Below are 22,337 nucleotides of genomic sequence, written 5' to 3'. Positions count from 1 at the left end.
CATCAGCGGGCGCCGGCACTGCGGCCCGGACTCGGCCTCCGGGACTCCGAGGGGAGGGCAGGGGAGCGGGCCGGCGGAAGGAGCCCGCGGTGGTGAGCCGTGAGGAGCCGAGGTCGCGGCTGCTCGCCGTCAGGGTCCTTGCGGGGAAGCAGGCTCGGAAGCGGCCGGAGTGCCCCGCGGGCATCCCTCCCAGCCTCGCCGTCCACGATGGCGGAGCCCGAGCTACTGCTGGACTCCAACATCCGCCTGTGGGTGGTCCTGCCCATCGTCTTCATCACCTTCTTCGTGGGCATGATCCGCCACTACGTGTCCATCCTGCTGCAGAGCGACAAGAAGCTCACCCAGGAGCAGGTGTCCGACAGGTGAGGAGCCCCGCCGGGCCTCAGTGGCCCGCTCTGTAAAAGCCCCGAGGGGCCGGGTGACCCCCTCCAGGGGCCCTTGTGGCTCCAAATCCCGGGCCCCAGACTGTCACCCGGCCCACCCCTCCAGCCCCCCTTCATTTTGACAGAGAAGGTTAGAGTCGAGTCGACAAGCCTTGGTTAAGCACCTGCTGTGTGCCAAGCGCTGGGCGTACCAAGAAAGGCCAGCCCTGCCCTGCTGGAGCTCACAGTCTGATGGGGGAGACAACATGCAAACAACCAGGTGCAAACAAGACATGGGAAGGGATACTCAACAGAGAGAAGGCTCTAGCGTTGAGGGGGATCCGGAAAGTCTTCTTGTAGAAGGTGGAGTTTTAGCTGACTTGAAAGAAGCTCGGAGGGAGGGAGGGAATTCCAGAGACCAGAGGAGGAAAAGCACTTACCCAATGAAGTTCATAAATTCATGAGATTTGGAACTGGAAGGATCATCTAGTCCTGGCAGCTGCATATTGGCTTCGGAAACTAGATGTTAACATTATCTATGTTGTGTTTTTATGTATTTTGTTAAACATTTCCAAATTACATTTTTACCTGGTTGGGCACTACTTGGGCTTTGATAATTCTGAATATCCTCCCTCATTTTGTAGTTGTCAAAATGGAGGACCAGAGAGAAGTGGAAAAACTAGGTAGGAAAAGTCAAAATGGACTTCTGTTGACCCTTCTGGTCACCAAGTTAGGTCCCAGGTAGCCACAAGCAGGCCTGCTCAGGTGACATAAAAGTTCAGCTCGACATAAACACAAGAGAAAAAAAAGATTGATAAAAAGTAAAGTGGTATGATGCAGGACAAAGATTCCTAAACTTAGAGTCTGGAGACCTGGGTTTAGATACTGGCCCTTACACATACTTACTAGCTTGGTAACAATGGGTATTTAACCTATTTGAGCCTTAGTTTCTTCAATTTTGCATTTATGTATTGAGAGACTTGTGTAATGTCTGGCACTCAGCAAATACTTGTTAAATTGCACATATTTGAAAAAAAATTTGAGCATTTGAGATGCATTACCTCAGGGGGTTGTTGTGGGAAAATGCTTTGTAAATTTTAAGACAAAATTGGTGGTGGGATGAGGAGTGCAGCTAGGATGGCTCAGTGCTTAGAGCGCTGGGCCTGGAGTCAGGAAGACCTGAATTCAAATTCAGCCTCAGACACTTACTAATTGTGTAACCCTAGGCAAATCACTTAACTTCTATTTGTCTTAATCCACTGAAGAAGGAAATGGCAGACCGCTCCAGTATCTTTGCTGAGAAATCCCAATAATAGGGTCACAGTCAGACACAACTGAACAGCATATGTATGTGAACTCTTTTTCTGTAGTCTCTGCCACTGATTCAGTGTGACTTTGTGAAAGTCACGTGACCTCTGTGAGTGTAAATTGCAACATCTGTAAGAGAGGAGTTTGATTAGATGATCTCCAAAGCTTGGACTAACTCACACTTTTTATGGCCCTGTGGTTTCTGGAGCAACTCAGAGACCAGCAGGTTGGGACCACTGCCTTATCTGCTTACATGCCATTACCAGAAATAGTTGCATTAGGAACATGAAGTTAAAATAGCTGCTCCGTGTGGTTGGGTGTCGGTTGAACTGGTTTTGAAAGGAAGCTCCAAATTGTAGCTTCTTCCAGATAAAACCTAAGTGATGGAGAGAGGCCTGATAATAAAAGCCAGGAGCCTGTATTCCTTAACTTACAGGGCTATTTCAGTCAGGGTGTTTTGCTTTGTGTTGTGTTGTTACATTCCCCATTATCACATTCTAGCCTGTTTTGGCTCAGAGTGCCCTTATAAATGTCTGGGAAGGGGAGGGGGTAGAAGTAGAGAGTGTTGAGAAAGCCTAGGGGCAGCTAGGTGATGCAGTGGATAGAGCACCGGCCCTGAAGTCAGGAGGACCTGAGTTCAAATCCGGCCTCAGACCAAACACTTGACACGTACTAGCTGTGTGACCCTGGGCAAGTCACTTAACCCCAACTGCCTAAAAACAAAAACAAAAAAAAGAAATCCTTCTCACAGTTACCCTTACACCAGACCTGTATTATTGTCTCATCCCAGCCTCTGAGAAGACATTGAAGTCCAAAGCATACTAATTCTAGTGCCCAGTTGTAGCCCACAGAGGCTCTTACTTGGTGAAAAGTGTGAAAAGGGCAGGGAGAAAAGATTAAACAAATAATTCAGCAAACATTTATTAGACTTATTATATGTTAAGCACTCCTGGGTACTGGGAATTCAAAGACAAAAATGAAACAGTCCCAGCCCTCAGGGAGCTTACATTTATAGGGAAGGGGAGGGAATACTACTTGTACTGTAAATCCTGAATAACTTCAGAAGGGAGAGAAAGTATCAACAACTGGGGGATCAGAAAAAGTGGTACCTGAACTGTGTCTCAAAAGAAGCTAGGATTCTGTGTAGGAGAATTGAGGAGGAAGTGTGTTACAGGCCCTGGGGGACCACTTCTTCCATGGCGGAGAGGCAGGAGATGAATTAGCATGTCTGGAGAACTGCCAACAGGTCAGTTCCTCTGGAATGGAGAGTGTGAAAGGACGTAATATGAGATAAGACTGAAAAGGTAGATGGTAGCCAAATTACGGAAGGCTTGAATTGCCATAGTGAGTATTTTTTATTTTCTTCTAGAGGCAAAAGGAGGTTATTTGAGATTGAGTAGAGGAATAACAGTCAAATGTGTTTTTAGAAATATTAATTTGATAGTTGTGTGGATGGTTGATTGAAGATAGGCAGGACTGGAGGAGGGAGACAAACCAGGAGACTTTGGAATAGTCCCAGCAAGAAGTAATGCTTGGGCTGACTTAAGATCGAGGCTGTGTGACTAGGTGCAAGGACTTGGCGACCGTTTGGATGTGGATGGTAAGGGAACAGGGAAAATCAAGGATGATTGAAAGGTTTTGAACCTGAGTGTCAGGAAGGATATTAGTGCTCTCAACAAAAACAGAGAAGTTTGGAGAAGGGATGGATTTGAAGGCAGAAATAAGTCCAGAGGCTATATTGGAGAAAGTGGCAGAAAGAGGGTTTGGGGGCAGAAATTGCAGGAGTACTATTTTTTCATCCAGTTGGAATAATTAGTTTTAATTAGTTGCATTGCTGAGAAGACATTTTTGTTTGGGATGTTAATGAAGAAAAGATCATCTGGCTTGTGTCACTGAGCTGCAGTGGGTTGGAGAGTAGTTAAGATTGTGTCATGTTCTAAGTTTGGTGAACTTTCAAAAAAATTGTGCAATTTTAAGAATGAGGTGCATTGTGTCCATGGCCCCAAGACAATATAGATTTATTTTTAGCCAGCAGTGAAGGCTGTTTCTGTCTCTCTTACTCTCTGTGCTATAAAAAGAATACTTTTTCAATTAATGTCTTTTCATGGTCTGTTTGAATTCCATAGCCTTGAGTCCCTCAGATATGAACTTTTTAAAAATGTCCAGCTTAATTCTGGAGATAGATGACTATATTATAGACCATGACAGACAGAAATTTCATCACCGTTGGGGGTATGATAATTTTCTGTCTTCAGATTTTTAAAAAAATATATTTCTTGTTTCTATGACTCCCTGAGTTCATCAGTAATTATGTAACCCATATTGATGGAACCATAAAATGAAGTGTTATGTTTGTTCTTACTGTTCTTACTACTTTTACTGTACATCTTCTTTTAGAGTTGTCCACACATGCATCTTAATGTTCTGGGTCTTGTGTTGAAGTCAAAATGTCATTGGTTCAAATGTTAAATGAATCTGATGTTAAATGAATAAGAGACCGTCAAGCCACTTGACGTGTGTGTGTGTGTGTGTGTGTGTGTGTGTGCGCGCGCGCGCGTGGCAGAGCAAGGAACTTAGGATCATAGAATTAGTCTAAAAGAGCCCTGAAAAGTCATCTAGTCCACTCCTGTTAGGTTAAGGGGAGTTGGGTTGAATCTTAGAGGAAAAAAAAAGAAGTGATTTGGAGATGCGTGGAAAGGCTCTGAGAGATGGAATAAGGGAGATTTTTTTTTCTTTCCCGGGTTGCATGGAATCAGGTCACTGATAGCAGAGACTTCAGGCTACACATGTTGTGAACAACATGCTGTTTACAACATGCTATGGAATGAATAGCATTAGTGCTTTGGTTGCCACTTCTATTACCATCAAACAAGAGAAATAAAGAAAACAGAGAGGCTCATGAAAATTCTGTTTTAAAAAAAAGGCAAAGAAAATGATTGGTCCAGAGGGCAGGCTTTACTTAAACAGGCTGATGCTTTAAAAAAAGTTATGAAAATTCAGAAAAGAGACATTTCAAATGAAGAATGATGAGAAAACTCCCTCAGGAGTTTTTCTGTCTGCCCTACGTGTCTGCTGGGCAAAAAGGGACGATCTTGAGCCAAAATCTAACATGACTAAACAAGAACAAAAAGAAAAAAGCTGGGAAATGGGAAGTACTTTTGCCAATTGTCCATGCCCAGGGAAAAACAGAAATCTTAAAGTACATTTGTACAGGAAAGGAAGACTTGGAAGAGAATGGTTATCAAAGCCTGCTTTATTAAGGTTGTCATTACTGAAACACTACCTAGTACAAGTGATTAATTAGATTAGGTTCGTGTTTCAAGAAGGATCATGTGACATTCTGCATTTAGAGCCACTTTGTACCTGACCATACTTGGCGAAAAAAAAAATCTCTCCTCCCCACCACACACAAGTTTAGGTGTTATTCCCAAAGGCATTGTCACAAAAGTGAATGTGAATAAACTGGACCTTGTAACACAGGAGGCAAAGCTGGCTAACAGAAACATTCACTGGTTACCAACGATGAGGAAAAAGATAGATTTATAAATGCAGGCTTGCTTGTTTTTTACTCATGGAAGTTCCACATCCTCTAGAATTATTATTAGGGAATCTACAATATATATCTAGAAAACGGTGGTTACTATGATAAAAAAAAAGTCATAGGACATAACATTGTCAAACTTGGTCATAATTGAGGTCTCCTGTTATCAGGAAAATTCTATTTGTTAAAATGTATACTAATAAATTTAAAACACATGTGTATGTGCATTAACTCTCTTCTACTCCCACCTGCCTTCCTTAGCTTAACTTTAACTTGCCTTTCAGCAGACATTCAAGCATTATTGTGTAGAATCTTGTCCTAAGTGCTGAGATGCCAAGATTAATGAGTTTCTAGAGTGCAGGGATGCTTATCTAATACCTTTTCCCCACCACAACCACCACCTCTATAACCTATTTCTATCCCAGTTTATTTTAGTTTCCAAGGTGACATTAAATGTCTGTGGCTCTAGGTTGCAGGCCAAAAAAAAAATGTTTGTCTTTGGAAATTAATCTGTATTAGCCCTTGTGAATAGTATTGTAAATATTTAAATTAAGAGGGAAGAGCAGTACCTTCAGTGCTGCAAATGAGGATCTGTCTTTAGCTGCTTACAATATAAGTAACTGAAAAAGTTAAATACTTTGATCCTCATATTAATCAGTAGGTTTTGGGTTTGTTTTTTTTTTTAAGTGAGGCAGTCAGGGGTTCAGTGACTTGCCCAAGGTCACACAGCTAGTACATGTCAAGTGTTTGGTCAGAGGCTGGATTTGAACTCAGGCCCTCCTGACTTCAGGGCTGGTGCTCTATCCACTGTGCCACCTAGCTGCCCCCCTTAATCAGTAGGTTTTGAACCTTTTTTTTTTTTGCACCCAGCATTGTTGAAGATGCAAAAGAAGTAGAAGGGTTGGCCCAGGTTCTTGAGATTACCAACTGGCAAGGGAGACCAGACTCACAGATGTGAAGTAATTAGAGAGCAATTAAGGCTACACTGCCTTGTACTGATTAGAAGGGAGGAAAGAGTTCAGAGAAGGGAAAGCTCAGTGTGAACCAGAGTCATCTAAAAAACTGGGTGAAGTTGGAGAGTATAGAATGCCAGGAGAAGGAATAGCATTTGGATGGGTAGAAGGGGAAGCTTGGATTCCTGGCAGAGAGAATAACCCAGGCAAAGGAAGGCACAGAGACAAGAGTACAGCATGTACAGGGGACAGGAAGAGCAGCCAGAGGGGAGGATGGAGTCTGTCTTGGGTAATTGCAGAAGCCTAGCAGAGGCGGTTGAGCTTGACACTGTGGGGGATCTAGGAGAGTCTTGTGGGGAATCTGCTGATGCATGTGAAAAGAAAGGAAAGTCTCTTCAGAGACAGAAAGAGCCGGACTTTGATGAACAAGTTGTTACTGAGGGAAGGGTAAAGCTCCAGGGTTTCTAGCTGGCCCAATGATGGTAGCCTGGGTAGAAACAGCATATATAGAGATTATAGGCCAAAGAAGAGCAGAGGGCTAAAAAGATAATGGTAACAGCTCACATTTCTATAGTACTTTAAAATTTGTAAAGCACTCATATACATTATCTCGTGTGAGCTTCAGAACCACTCTGTGAAATAAGTGTTTTGGTCCCTGTTTTGCAAATGAAGAAACTATAAGTCAAGGGTTTGTGACTCCTTGACCATGGTCACATCACAGGCAGGTAGTTGAGGCTGGGTTTAAGCCAGCTCTTCCCACCTCCAGGTTCGATACTCTGTTATCCCCTCCGCTATGCATCTGTTATACAAAGGAATAAATAAAAGAACACTTATTGAGTAGTTATTTTGTGAGAAACACTGCTGAGCACCAGGTATGCAACAGAAAGCTCTCAAGGAGCTCTTTCTGATAGAGGGGGACAGCTTGTAGAGGAGGATTCAGCTGCAAGTCATATGGAAAGGCCTTCTGGTCCTTAGGGATACAGCAGAAAAGCAGGTGGGGATGCTGCTTTTAAAATGTCATTTCCATTAATAAAACCATTTTGGTTTCTGCTGCTGAACCACTTGACAGTGCCAAGGACTTTGGTGGTGAGAACTTGGTAGCCAGCACCGGCAGGCGCAGTGCCAGGTTGCCTCTTCCCTGGACTCTGGCATTCAAGGCTGGGCTAAAAGGAACCCTGGTTTGGGGGAGAGAGGTGCTGTTCCTGAGGCTCTTGGGCTTCCTGGCTATTGGTGACAGTTGGTGTTGCCTCCTCCCTGACAACTTTGAGGACCGGGCTGGAAGCAGTTCTGGGGGGGGAGGGGGTCCTGTTCCCTGTGCTCTTAGGCTTCAGGTCCCAGGCTATATTCTTTGGGGTAGTAGTCAAGGTTGTAGTTTTGTTTTGACCTGCCTGGCACACATGTGAATAGCATTTTACTAGATGTTATGGAGTACAAAAAGTAAGGATGAGACATGGGTAGGCTGTACATCTGTAAGGAGTGTTCAATTTACTTGAAACAACATACATGAAATAATTTGTGAACAGAAGCAGTTTAATATTTTTGATATCAGTGCTTCAAAAATTTGAAGCATTTTGAATTTTATCAGAGTGGATCTTCCATCTAATGCAAATCACAGTTTTTCTATAATTGTCTATGAGAGTCCCTGGAGAAAAGATTCTTCATTCTGGCCAGCCTCACGATGGGTATCTGAATTTAGCCTGCTCAGACACATAATCCCTAATCTGGGCTGTTCTTAAAGCCTTTCCATTGAACCTGCCAGAGCTTGAGCTTCAAGGTGTAGCCTTTGAGAAGCCAGAGTCAGCCATTATCAAAACTACAACTACTACTATAATTAATTGTCTCTTCCATATACTTTGAAACCAGAATTGTATATAATGTACTATTTGTAATTTAGAGTCCAAGCAAAGCGTCATGGAACAAGTGGGATTTGAAAATGGGCAAGAGCATAAATAAATAGACATAGAGAATGGAAGGGGGTGTTTGGGGTAGGGGTGGGGGGAGTGTCAAGAAGGAGATAAGGAGCTGAGTCATCAGAGAGGCGGAGCAATTGTTTGTAGAAGGGACAGTAAAGGAGCCCAACTGAAGCAGAGGTGTGCAAACTAAGCAGTTGGTAGGTAGTTTTTTATGATTTGTGTCTGTCAGATACTTGGGGCTTGATACATTTATGCTTAAATGGGGGCTCTGATTAATTGAGATTTTATTCTCCCTTGATTGTATTGTAGAAACCTTTCAAAACCTAGTTAGAATTGAATTATTTGAGGCCCTGTTCTATTTGGTTCTTGCATCTTGTGGATGGCTACTGTTCTTTGTACTACCACTCTTAGTATTTCTTCCTGGAAGATATTATGGTTGTCCTTGTTGATATACCCCTGAAGAATATCAGGTTCCTCTTAACAGGAAGAATGGGAAAAGAAAATGGATCCTGTTGGAATTTCCTTGTATGGTTTGCCACAGTAGTATATTTTTACAGCAAGGAAAAACTTTTAAGATCTGTAGGCATTTCTCCATAGGGCTGTTTAAAAACTTCCTCCCATATTCTGAGCAGTGACCAACTGTTCTTTCCATTCAGAAAAAAAAAAGATCTTTTCCCCCACTTAAAGGTAATAGAAAGCTTGGAGAAATGTCCCCATCTGTCTTCCTTAGAAATTTTGATTTGTAATATAACAGCCTAGGAATGGGGGGGGTGGGAGGGGGGGAGACAATTCTTTCTACTTTGAAAACCAATGTTACTAGTAGTTTATTGGATTCAATATGCAACAGTACTGATTTTCTATAAATATCTGTATTTTGATATTTCCCTGTTGGGGCAGCTAGGTGACACAATGAACAGATCACTAGGCCTGGAGTCAGGAAGACCTGAGTTCATATTTGGCCTCAGTTACTTACTAGCTGTGTGACCCTAGGCAAGTCATTAACCTGTGTTTGCCTCCGTTTTCTCAACTGTAAAATGAAGATAACAGTACTTACCTTGTAGGATTGTTGTGAGGATCAAATAAAATTTTTGTAAAGAACTTAGTACGTGCCTGGCACATAGAAGGTGCTCTATAAATGCTTATTCCTTTCCTTTTCTTTCCCTTTCCTTCTTTTACCTGCATAGCCCTTGCCCAGTGAGACCTACCTTGTGTTTAGGAGGATTTTACAGCTATATCTATAGTCTTTTCCAGTATTTCATTCTAATAATTTCATTGTTTTGGTTTTCTTTTTTTCCCAGTCAAGTCTTAATTCGAAGTAGAGTCCTCAGGGAAAATGGAAAATACATTCCCAAACAGGTACTTAATCATTTTTGTTGGCATCTCTCTGACTAGACTGATTTGTAGTTACTGGTTGTGAGTATCTAAATGTTTTATGAGAGTGCTGTTTGGGGAGAGTTGATGGCTTCCTACTGCTTGCTTGGAGTGTTTTTCTTAGGAAACTCATTTTAAAATGAGATTTCTGGGATAGCAGGTTGGTTGCTGAGTAATACGAACATTCTAAGATTAGCACACTTTCAAAAAAAGGTTTGGTCACTATCACTTTACTTATTGCTAATTCTTGTTTTTAAAATCACCTTTATTGCGAAAGTATATTCTTTCCCCATTCCTAATCCAAAAAGCTATATCTTATGATAAAAAATTAAGAAAAAGAAAAGGGAAAATAGTTCAGCAGTACTAACCAACATATCAACTAAATCTGACAGTATATATGATATTCCATACCCATAGTCCCTCACCTCTTGGAAAAAGGGGGGGGTCAGCACTCCATTTTTTGAAAAGTGGACATTTTGGTGAAGTTAAGTTAGCAAAATATGTAGCATGTAATCATAATCATGATAATAGCCTTTTTAGAGCATATCTATATTCAGTATTGTGTCTCAGTTTTGTTTTTTAAAATGTCTTTTATTTTTAGTCTTTCTTGACACGAAAGTATTATTTCAACAATCCTGAGGATGGATTTTTCAAAAAAACAAAGAGGAAGGTTGTGCCTCCATCTCCTATGACAGGTATTTTATTAGCTTTCTTCTACTTTTAATAAATGGTGGGAGGTAGGGAGTTTTAAAATTCTGAGAGTCTCATAAAATTTATTATTGGAAAAGACTGGTCAACATTCATTCATCCAGCCTTTGCTTGCTGAGAGGAAACTCACTACCTATTCAGGCATCCCCTATTCATTCTTATGCTGCATTAATTGCTAGAAATTGTCTAATATGTCTACTCTTTTCAGCTTCTTAAATGTCTATTAAGTCTTGTTGCTCTAAGAATAAACTGAACAGATATTTAAAGGAGATTTGAATAAGTTACCTTGTGCTGACCGCCTTTTCTTGTACTGTATTAATTTCTTGAGTCAAAGATAACCAGTTATTTATAACCTTTGTAATAATATCTTATGTGAGGCATTAGTTAATATTAAATATTCATTTAGAGAACAATCAAGAATCCACTGGGAAAAGAAGAGATAAGCGATCGGTCCTTTTGTTTAATTCTTAGATCCTACCATGCTCACAGACATGATGAAAGGAAATGTAACAAATGTACTTCCTATGATTCTTATTGGTGGATGGATCAACATGACGTTCTCAGGATTTGTAACAAGTAAGTGAGTGTCCATCATAGATTGCTTTGTGAATTAATTCTGTTACCTCTTTTTAGTTCATTGGATTAAGAGCTGGAAAAGGAACTTAGCTGTAGTCTAGTTCAACTCCCTCATTTTACAGATAAGGAAACTGAGTCCCAGAGACAGGAAGTGACTTAAGCAATACCTGGCAAGTAGTAAGTAGCACAGGAGGGATTGGAATACAGACTTTCTGACCCCATAGCTAGTGTTCTTCTCACTATACCAGCTTATTTTTTTCCTTGTTTAGAGAAATGTAAATGCTCTTAGGACCGGTAAAGGTCCATATAATCTGTTCCATCAATATTTTAATAATGTTTTTCAAGATCATCTTTTAAACTACAATAATTTTACTAGTTCACCCTAGACCAATGCCTCATTTATGATGTGGAAGCCAGTTTAGTTTTATTTTCTTTGTGACTGTCTTCTCAACAGGGATTCAAACCAAATGAAATATCTGTTTGGTTCAAAGAATATTTTAATGTTCCAGGCCAATAGAAAATATATAAGTTGTTTCTGTTTTAAACTAGTTTACTGTTGTTTAAAAAAACTTTTCACTGTTCTCAGTTCTGTTTTAAAAAAAAAAAGTAGGTTCAGTTTTCAGATTCAAGTGATTAGTGAAGTCCATGCAGTCTTTGGTTCACAGTTGAAATCCTAGGCCCTGCTGCCAAAGGGAGATAATAACTACTCTTAAGAGAATCTGATTTAGCTGAATGATGTTGTAATCTTCTAGAAATAGTTACAAAAAGCTTTTAAAAATTCATTTTCACAAGGAAACATGTGTTGAAGATTTTTCACATATCCTCAAGGAGAAGATTGTGCACATTAACACTTAAACCTTTCTAAAAATACAATAGCAGAAAACTGTTGGGAGGTTTTGGTGAGCTTTTTTCTTTCTTTCTCACAGCAAAGGTCCCATTTCCTCTGACCCTCCGATTTAAACCCATGCTACAGCAAGGAATTGAATTGCTCACTTTAGATGCATCCTGGTAAGAATATTCTTTTATTAAACTCTGAACTTAATGTGTGTAAGGGAAAAGGGATTCTGATTTTTGGAGTTCACTGAGGTAGTCTTTCAGTGTTGGATCATCCAAAACTCCCACCGTGCTTTTAAAGCCTTCATAACATTATGTGATAATCCTGCTTCATTTCCAGCAAGGTACTCGAGGAATTGTTGTGCCTGAGAAATAAGGAGCAGAGGAGGTATCAGTGGCCACCCTAGTACCAAACCCTCAAAGATAGCACAATGCAGGAAGAGAAAGAATGGTGTCAGCCTTATGAATAAGAAGAAAAGTGTTAAATGTGATGTCAGCAGTTTTGGGGAAACCCTCCTCCTTTACCAAAATTCCCTACTCTCTTACTGATGACGTGAGATGCTACCATGATCACTCATTTCTTTGGCTTAAGTCTTTTTTCCTGTTAAAATGCAAATAACTACTTGCCTACAGTGAGTAACTGTTTGTAAGGCTACTGTTTTTTGTATAATGCCTGTCTTCTTTAATTTTGTTTGCTAACAAACATGTCTATAAAAGCTGCCAAAATCTCAGCCCTTCCTTCTTTATTAGAAAAATTTTGATGGATACAGTTTCATCAGTCTAATTTACCTTGAGCATTGGGGTCATAATTCCTTCTGTAGTATCTTCAGTTTTATCCTGTTTTGCTAGGGTGAGTTCTGCATCCTGGTACTTCCTCAATGTGTTTGGACTGCGAAGCATTTATTCTCTGATTCTGGGCCAAGACAATGGTGAGTACTGCTCGTTCTCTAAATGAGTGCTCTTTGACTCTGCTCGAGGAGATGAAAGTCATCCATATCTGGGCAAAAGAGCCAAGTGCATTTTCTCATGGGACAGCACAGCCAAATGGTGCATCCTCTACACCACCAGCTCATCTTTCTGAATTGCTCTTCATTCACTGCAGTAGAGCATAAGAGAGGCATTGTGTTCAGTGTTTGGGGACAAGTTAGATACTTGGAGCTTAGGGAATAAAACGACATTTAACGCACACTAACAGAACAATAATATCAGAAAGTAAGATCTGAAGAGCACTTGGCAGTGTTTTTGGTGATACTTTGATGGATCCAGGATTCCATAATGTATATAGTCTTTCCACTGATGCAGATCCCAATCCATCCCTATTTTATCCTGTGTGTCCTGCATTGAGGGTCTTTCTGCTCAACACCCTGGAGACCGCCTTCTGTTTCATTCACGTTATAGACGTCTGGTTTACTACTTCCACAAGCATCATTGTTGATACCCTGTAGGCTTTTTGCAGCCATGCATCTTCCCATTGCCCTAAGTTACTTGTATTTTTCATATTTTGGAGATCATGATATTCCAAGATCTGAAAATATACTTATCATCTGGAGAACTGTGGAGGACATTTATATTAAAAAGATGGCTTTTGGTGTTGGGAGCAACTTGGGATCATGGAAAGTGCTGAAATTTCTGAATTTCAGTCTGACCTTCTCTATCCATCCTTGCCAGTTGTTGGCCCAGCCCACTGTCCCACTAAAGCGCCTGTCCAAAACACTTCAGTTGCCTTTGTGAGATTGTATGTCATAATCTAATTGGTGTTCTTCATCCACTTGGCTTTTCCTGTGTGGATGGGTCTCATCAGAGGTCATGTTTTGACCTTTGGGGTTTAATGTGGTCAGTGCACTTGCCCTCTACAAATATGAGCAGTACAAAAACTTTGCTCTTTAGGGAATTCTTCCATTGGACTCTGTATACATTATTCTCCATGACAATGGCAAACAGTTCCAGCAGGCTTGTTTTCATTTTATTCTGCACTAAATATTAATAGAGGATTGTGTGGAACAAATCTATGTGTATGTTGGTGTCTGTCAAGGACTCTTACATGTAGGGTGACACCTTATTGGAAAAGAGCCTTTAAGGTTGTATTTTGCTCTACCAAATCAAAAGCTTTTTATTTTAATTAGAGAGTAAATTCAGTGAGATCTTAGATTTTCTACCCCTTTGTCATTTGCACGAACATGTGATCTACTGTAGAGTTATCTGTAAAAGCTTGCCTTTTTTCTTCTGGTTTTCATCAAGGAGATGAAGACCATTCTCATAAGATTTTATGGAAGAGAAAGAAGGCATGTGAGTCTGTAGTTACTAATGTCTTCTGCATTCTTGAATCCTTCTTCCTCAAGATCTTGAAAATCATTCCCTGTGTATCTCCTCCAACATGGCATTTCCTTTAAATACTATTTACTTAGGTCCATTCAATTTTCCCAGCTTCATTTTCTTGAATGTCCTTTTTTACTTCTTTATATTATGGTTGTTCACACAATAAACCTACAGCCATCCAGATGGCATGACCACATACCTGGAAGTCAGTGGGAAATTGCTGGATAGTCAGTACTATTTTTGCAAAAGCAAAAATAGATCTAATTAAAAGAGATAAGGAAGGAAACTACATGCTGCTAAAAAATGCCATAGACAGTGAAGTAATATCTTTACTAAACATACATGCACCAGGTGGTATAGCATCCAGATTCTTAGAGGAGAAGTTAAGGGAGCTACAGGAAGAAATAGACAACAAAGCTATACCAGTGGGGGACCTCGACTTCCCTCTCTCAGAACTAGATAAATCTAGCCACAAAATAAACAAGGAAGAAGTTAAGAAGATGAATAGAATTTTAGAAAAGTTAGATATGGTGGACCTCTGGGGAAAATTGAATGGGGATAGAAATGAATGTACCTTTTTCTCAGTGATACATGGCACCTACACAAAAACTGACTATGCATTAGGGTATAAAAACCTCACAATCCAGTGCAAAAAGGGAGAAATATTAAATGCATCCTTTTCAGATCACAATGCAATAAAAATTATGTGTAATAGAGAGCCGTGGAAAGATAGACTAAAAATCAATTGGAAACTAAATAATCTAATCCTAAAGAATGAGTAGGTCAAACAACAAGTCATAGAAACAATCAATAACTTCATCCAAGAGAATGACAAGAATGAGACCACATACCAAAACTTATGGGATTTAGCAAAAGCAGTTCTTAAGGGAAATTTTATCTCTCTTGGTACTTACATGCATAAAATAGAGAAACAGGAGATCAATGAATTGGGCATGCGACTAAAAAAAAGCTAGAAAAAGAACAAATTAAAAATCCCCCATTAAATACCAAATTAGAAATTCTGAAAACCAAAAGAGAGATTAATAAAATTGAAATTAAGAAAATTGTTGAACTAATAAATAAAACTAAGAGCTAGTTTTATGGAGAAAAAAACCAAACAAACAGTAAAATAGATAAACCTTTGGTTAATTTGATTAAAAAAAAAAAAGAAGAAAACCAAATTACCACCATCAAAAATGAAAAGGGGGAATTCACTACCAGTGAAGAGGAAATTAAAATGATAATTGGGACCTATTTTGCCCAACTGTATGCCAATAAATTTGACGATCTTAGTGAAATGAATGAATAGTTACAGACATGTAAATTGCCCAGATTAATGGAAGAGGAAATAAAATATTTAACACCATTTCAGAAAAAGAAAGTGAACAAGCCATCAATGAACTTCCTAAGAAAAAATCTCCAGGGCCAGGTGGATTTACAAGTGAATTCTATCAGACGTTTAAAGAACAATTAATTCCAATACTACATAAACTTTTTTTTTGCTTTTTTGGTGAGGCAGTTGGGGCTAAGTGACTTGCCCAGGGTCACACAGCTAGTAAGTGTCAAGTGTCTGAGGCCAGATTTGAACTCAGGTCCTCCTGACTCCAAGGCCGAAGCTCTATCCACTGTACCACCTAGCTGCCCCTATATAAACTATTTGGGACAATAGGCAAAGAAGAAGTCCTAGCAAATTCTTTTTATGATACAAATATGGTGTTGATACCTAACCCAGGAAGAGTCAAAACAGAGAAAGAAAATTATAGACCAATTTCCCTTCAGTTTTTATAAAAGCCCAAATCAGGAAGTGCAGAGATAGCAGGATGTAGTTGGAAAGGGCTATCAAAGAAGCACCTCACAGATGCCCATTTCTCAAGAGTGAGGCTGCTAAGGAAAGAGGGAGAACAGAGAGGAAAGGGCGCTGGAGAGGAGAAGCTGGAAAAAGGGGGGGGGGCAGGAGAGGGAGAATCCAGGGGACATCAGCAAGCAAGGCACCTTTGTTACTACCTTGCTAAATTCAGCATACACCTGAGACAAAGTGTCTATGACAGAACTTCACATTCATATTCCTAGCCTCTTTTTTGTTCTTTGTATGTTGAAATGTCTGTATTTGCTAAATAAGTTCATAGTAAAAGGAACAAATAGTTTTGCAAAGCTACAGGCTGCAGGAATGAGAGGTTCCCAGAAGGGTGCTCATGGCGAGGCCAGTGCGGCTCTTTATGGCGGCCTGGGAGAGTGAGTGCTGGGTGGCAGGCCTGCTTCATTAGCCTAGAGTAGTGCCTGCTGTATCTGTGGTACTGCTAAAGGGCATAAATAGTAATATGTCAATTCACCTGGGATATTTGTCTCATCTGTATTATCAAGACTCCCAAAAGATAGCTGCCCCGGTTCTTTGTAGAGTGCTCACCAGTGAAGAAGTAGGTCAGAGAGCATTCCTATCCCTGACTTTTCTTCTCAGTGCCTGTTGAAAATACAAAAAGATCTGTATGAGCACATACAGTTTTCAGTTCCGTGGGCCTTTCTTGAAAAGTGGCAAAGTCAGACGTGAAAGAGGGCTGAGAGAAAGCAGAAATCTGATGCCTTCCTAAGGGTCCCCTTTCCGTGAAGAAGAGTGTGAGGGCTTCAGAGCAGGCCCTCAGCAAAGTGATAGCACAGACAGAGGATATGATGCAGGGCATTCTTCCATTATACTTCACCAGCCAAGTTAAAGGAGAACAGGAGACTAAGACAAGGCGACCAAAGTGGGACTTGGTGTTTCTGATGGTATTAGTCTGTAAACAATGTGAGAGCAAGGCCTCTGTCTTCCTCTGCCCTTAGTTGCTTGACATGGTACATGCCTCATAAATAGTAGGCATTCACTAGGTACTGGATGAAGTGGAAGTAAAGCTTTAAATGTCATTTAGGAGGCAGATGACATTGTTTGGGCGGGGGGGGAGAAGTAGATTTTGGGGGCAGATGAGAAGGGAAAAACTGCTTTAGCCTGTAATTTAAGAGTTCATTTGGCAGAAAACCCATACTGTTCTATTACCTAGAAGGATGCTATGCGTTATACTTCTTTTTTTTTTTTAAAGGTAGACAGCCATGTACCTGAAAGGAACTTGCTTTCTGGTCAGTAGAGCAAGTTCCAGGGTCTCTGTTGAGCTCTGTACGTTTGCAGCCCAGTGTTCCATGTCTTTCACATGTGTAGGATGGTATAATGGATGTTCATAATAATGACCCTGAGCCATCAAGAAAAAATTAAATTCTGATCTTTGTGCCCTTTTCACTAAAGCAGGGAAATAAATGATCTATTTGAGAAAAAAAAAAGTTCCATTAAGAAGCGTTAAAGAAAAAAATTCAAACAGAAGATTTACTACCTTTCATTTACCAAGAAGACATCATTCCCCTCAACGCTTGTAGTTAACCAAAGGAATGTTATATTTCTCCTGATTGAGGGAGTGAGGGCAGGGAGAGAATTTGTTCTGTTTGGGACATGTTGAGTTGGAATGCAGATACAATATCTGGCTGGTGTCTAGCAGGCAGTTGAAAATATGAAACTGAAGTTCAAGAGATAGAATTATAGCTTTGGGCGTTATTTATATAGAGATGAAATTTGAGCCTATGGAAACACAGGACATGAGGAGACAGAGTGTAGAAGAAGAGGAGACAGCTTGAGATGGCACCTTGGAGTATTGGCTGCTTAGAGAACAGGAGATGCAGAGTGATGCCATGAAGGTGGCACAATAGCAGGGGGAGGGGACCTCAGGCCAGGCAGTCTCAGGAAAATAGCTATAGAGCTGAAGCAGACTCTCTCCTCTTCCAGATGGGGAAACTGAGGGAGTCATCTTCAGCAAGAGATTTTTTTTTAAAGTGAGGCAGTCGGTGTTAAGTGACTTGCCCAAGGTCACACAGCTGGTACATGTCAAGTGTTTGGTCTGAGCCCAGATTTGAGCTCAGGTCCTCCTGACTTCGGGGCCAGTGCTCTATCCACTGCACCACCTAGCTGCCCCTCAGCAAGAGATTTTTAAATTAAAGCGTAAGGCACAGTTCTTTTCAAGAGGATATGAGTGTAACCAAAACGTTTTTATCAGAAAATGTAGATTTGCTATCCCTCTTTCCCCCCAGCCAAGCCACCCTGTCTTATATCTCCCTTTCCTGCCCTAGTTACCTTGTCTTTACTAGTAGACCTCTGATGAGAGGGAGCTCCCCTGCCTCCAGAGGGTGCCGACCCATCACAGTTCTCAATAGCCTCCATGTTTAGGTAGTTTTTCTCCTCTCTTCCCCAGACCTAGGGCCATGCTTTCCCCCTGTTCCCTCACATGATCCCCTCTTCTCTCCTTGTTTTCTTGCCTAATCCCTCTCTCTTTTTCACACACCCCACCTGTGACATCTGATTGGGGTTGGAACTCAGCCTGCAGCTGTTCCTTTGCTGATTTTGTGTATAACTTAACAAAGAACGTTTGGGCCTCTCCTTTTAAGAATATCGGTGTGTTGGGGGCAGAGGAGGATGCTGACTGTGGCTTCTCAGGTTGTATTCTAATATTTTTAAAGGCTTTTCTCCTAATACTCTGTAGGCCCTGATGCTATGTCTATAAATTCCTGTGGTTAGTCAGATACACAAGGCTTCCTAATGGAAGTTAAGTAGCGCTGACTGCCCCTACTCAGGTCAGTGTGGCAGCCCCCACAGGGTAGGCTAAAGCCCTACATAGGCACGTGGGAGCTTAGAGCCATTATGGAATGTAATTGTTGGAGATCAGAGTATGCAGGGTTTTATGATCCCAGTGATCAGGTCAGTTTCTGCAGCTTCTCTCCTTAAACACCTGAGATCAGGATTTGATGATGGCAAAGAGATCCAACCAGATACCTGAGTCAGTAAATACCTAGTAGTCAGGTGGGTCTTCAGGATGCAACAGAACTAACACCCAGTAACCAGTTTCTTAGTTTTATTCTAAGATCAAGGTATGGGATAGGAGGCATTCCCAGAAAATGCCCTGCGTGCAGAGCGTGCATTCAGCTCCCTAGAGCAGGCAAGGACATACCGGATCAGCATGGAGACTGGTGCAGGTGATTTATCTGCAATCCTAGAGCCATTGTTGGTATTTGAGGGAGGCGAGATGTCAACTGACCACTTGTATACACATGTAAACACACACACATATGTGAATTGATCTTTCATGTTGAGTTTACACCTCTCATGTCCTTTGTGAGCTTGAAGGGACCTTGCTGTCTCATTTTGCAGGGAAGGCACCTGAGAAGCCCTAGAAAAGTGAAAAGGGTGGCCTAGCTCTCCTAAGTTAGTCTTGTTTGTATGCTTTCTGTTGCAGCTGCGGACCAGTCTCGAGTGATGCAGGAGCAGATGACAGGAGCAGCCATGGCCATGCCTGCAGACACCAACAAAGCTTTTAAGGTAGTCACGAATTCCTCTGGGGCAGGGAGAAGATGGGCTTTGAAATGTATAGCAATACCTGTGTTGTTCAATAATGCCTACAGCTTCTTTGCTTTTCAAAGAAACTTACCACAGAGTTCCTTTTAAAAAGTGAGATCTTAGTGTGTGTATGTGATTCTGAATACAACGTTTCCATTTAAACATCTCTTCTTGCATTAGGAACATCCATCTTTATATCTTTGTGTTCATTTTGTATGTTTGTGGCCAAGTTTGATTCTAGTTATGAAATTAGATTCATTCTGATACAGAAGGCCTGATTAAGGATCAAGCCTTCTAATTGACTGCATAAAATAGATTTAAGAGGTGAATTGTATAGAGAGAAAAAATCAATTTTTGTAGATTATTTGTGTGGCAGGGTAAAGGAGGACACATCCTAAGTTATTAAACTTGTTTAATTTTGTTTCTATTTGCAGTAAAACCTAACTAACTGAACCAGAGGGCTGGCCAATATTGAAATCTAAAATTGTCTTTTTAAAGGACCTTTAATAACTTTCACACTGAGTAAGGTTCTGCTGAAGCTGCTTTAAGCACTAAATTATTCATTTGTAATCAGTAAATTTAAGTATTTTAGCAGGACTGTTACATAGAAGCACTTAAAGAGAATTCTTCTTTTTATTTTCTTAGCAAATCTTTCTCTGGTCTAACTAAGGTCAAACTATTGAGGTCATGTGTGATGAAGTATATTATACATTCTTTTGTAGGGCCAGCACTCTGACTTAGCTTATGCTGAGATAACCTTCATGGAGGCCTTAAAGGAGCCTCCATACCATTGAAGTAGAAAGGGCTTACCCTTCAGACACCCCCCCCCATCACTCCCCACCACCTCCCTAGTCCTGTTCTGCTGGCTCACAGACCTGGGACCTTCTTTCCTCACAGACCGAGTGGGAAGCTTTGGAGCTCACTGATCATCAGTGGGCACTAGATGATGTTGAAGAAGAGCTCATGGCCCAGGATCTCCACTTTGAAGGCATGTTCAAAAAGGAGCTGCAGACATCTCTTTTCTGAAGGCTCAGGTGGTGGTAAACCAATACTGGCATCTCCAGCATACTGCTGAGGTTCGAAGAAGTCAAAAGAGTTTTTTTGTTTGTGTTTGAAAAGCTCAGAATAAAGAGGAGCATGGGCTGGACATCGAAGCAGGGCTGTTCTTGTCTGAACTTGTCTCCCATTTTTATTTTTGAAGTCACAAGAAGTAAAGCCTTTCACATGATGCAGAGGAGAACTATTTTAAAAAATAACTTATTTTCCAGCTTACATCTCTGGTAATAGCAGTCAGTAAGAAGGAAAAGCTAGACAGTGAGAGCATAAACAAATAGAAAGACTGAATATCTGCCAAAAAGGTGCCACTTCTCAGTAAGTAACATTAGGTGCAGCTGATCTTTTTCTGGAGTCCAAAGAACTTTGAAGTCTTTTCTTTCGGTCCTCCAGTGACTAGAGCTCACATTTGGTAGCACATTACAGCTTACAAAGTACTTATAAGGTCAGCCATACCAGTGATAGCTGTTACCCCTATTTTGCCAGGGTTGTGCAGCCACGACTGGGGGCCAGGTCTGCTGATCCCTACCTTCGTCGTTCTGATCAGTATGTTACTGGAAGCCACAGTTTCTGGAATGTGTCATGGAATCAGCCCTACCTTCTACATCTACAGTGAAAATTGGTGTCCATGCTGATGCCACGACCCACCTTCCACCCCCATTCTGATGTGCCTTCTGAACCCTCAAAGGCAGCTTCAGTGGTGGTCAGTCTTCTCCTAGTGCTGAGAGGATTTTATTGCAATCTAACTTTTTGGAAATTCCTTTAATCTGTGCCCTCTCTATTATGACTCTTAATCAAAGCACTCTATTCCCTGGGGATTATTGTAAATAAATAGCAATTTACTGTTTGATATAGTGACCTGGGCAGTTGCTGATTTCATTTTATCCAGACACACGTTATGGGCTCGGCAGTGGTCATTTTACTTGGTTAAATGTAATGGAGTTTGTGTTGTTTTTACACTGTGGTGAACCTCTTCATGTGAGAGCTGTAACTAGTCAAAACCTAACCATCTCTACAAATTAAACAAACTGAGCTCTTTTGTCTTTGATCTGTGAAATTATTCCTTAACAGGCTTGTGCGTGACTCCACATGAGTTTTGGCTTGGGCAGAGTTATCATTATTGCTAGTCAGGGGATACTGAACGAGCAAGAAGGACCTTTATAGATCATCTCATCCAGCCGACTCGGGCCACAGCTGTACCAGCTCATAGGTGGCACTGGCAGAGGCAGAACAGGATGGAGCTCGAATTGGCCTGACTGTACCGACCTAATAGGATTATTATGAGGCTCAAAAGGAGAAAACACACACACACACACACACACACACACACACACACACACACACACACACCACACACACACACACACCCCCAGTATGTAGATATTGGTGGTGGTGTGTCGACCCTGTACAAAAAACTAAGGATACAAGTTTTAAAAATAGCCCCAGCCTCTAAGGAGCTTACATTCTCCTAGGAGAATACAACATTTACACAGTATATAATACAAAATAATTTGTCAGCTAGAGAAATCAGCAGTGGTTTCTCATAGGTGAAACCAGAGTTGATCCTTAAAGCAAATGACAAATCCAAATTCAACGTGAGGCAGTGGTGCATTTCAGGCAAGTGTGTGCAAAGGCATGGGGGCGGGAGATGGGGATAGCAATACCTGCTGGCCTTAAACTGGATCAGACGGTCACTTCTCTAGCTCTAGGATTCGTCATTGTCTAAATCAAACCAACTCTGTTGTTTCATTTGTAAAACCTGAGAGCCATAAGATCATAGATGTAGAGCTGAAAGGGGCTATGGAGGTTGTTGAGTTAAATTGCTTTATTTTACAAATGTGGAATGGGAGACACCAAGAGACATTCAGTGACTTGCCCAGGGTCACACAGCTGCTAAGTGTCTGAGGCAGGGTTTGAACCCTGGTAATCCTGGCTCCCAAATCCAACACTATCCACTACCCCACACTGCCTGTCTCATCCAGTCATCTGAAGTGATTTGTC

The 22,337-nt window shown here is 41.1% G+C and overlaps 1 protein-coding gene across 1 annotated transcript; it reads left to right on the top strand.

The window, feature by feature from the left end:
• The first annotated feature begins 35 nt into the window (after positions 1–35).
• Positions 36–21,375, top strand: EMC3 (ER membrane protein complex subunit 3). The gene is made up of 8 exons (XM_020981004.2): positions 36–362; positions 9,376–9,433; positions 10,050–10,143; positions 10,628–10,732; positions 11,659–11,740; positions 12,416–12,495; positions 19,183–19,265; positions 20,181–21,375. Exons 1-8 carry the CDS (start codon positions 208–210, stop codon positions 20,307–20,309), a joined length of 786 nt encoding a protein of 261 aa, XP_020836663.1. The 5' UTR covers positions 36–207; the 3' UTR covers positions 20,310–21,375.
• Positions 21,376–22,337: the final 962 nt, after the last annotated feature.

This window comes from Phascolarctos cinereus, unplaced genomic scaffold (assembly GCF_003287225.1).
Source record: "Phascolarctos cinereus isolate Bilbo 61053 unplaced genomic scaffold, phaCin_HiC Scaffold_4;HRSCAF=312, whole genome shotgun sequence".
NCBI lineage: Eukaryota > Metazoa > Chordata > Mammalia > Diprotodontia > Phascolarctidae > Phascolarctos > Phascolarctos cinereus.
Note: the sequence above shows the minus strand (reverse complement) of the source record. Positions and strands in the feature narration are given on the sequence as shown.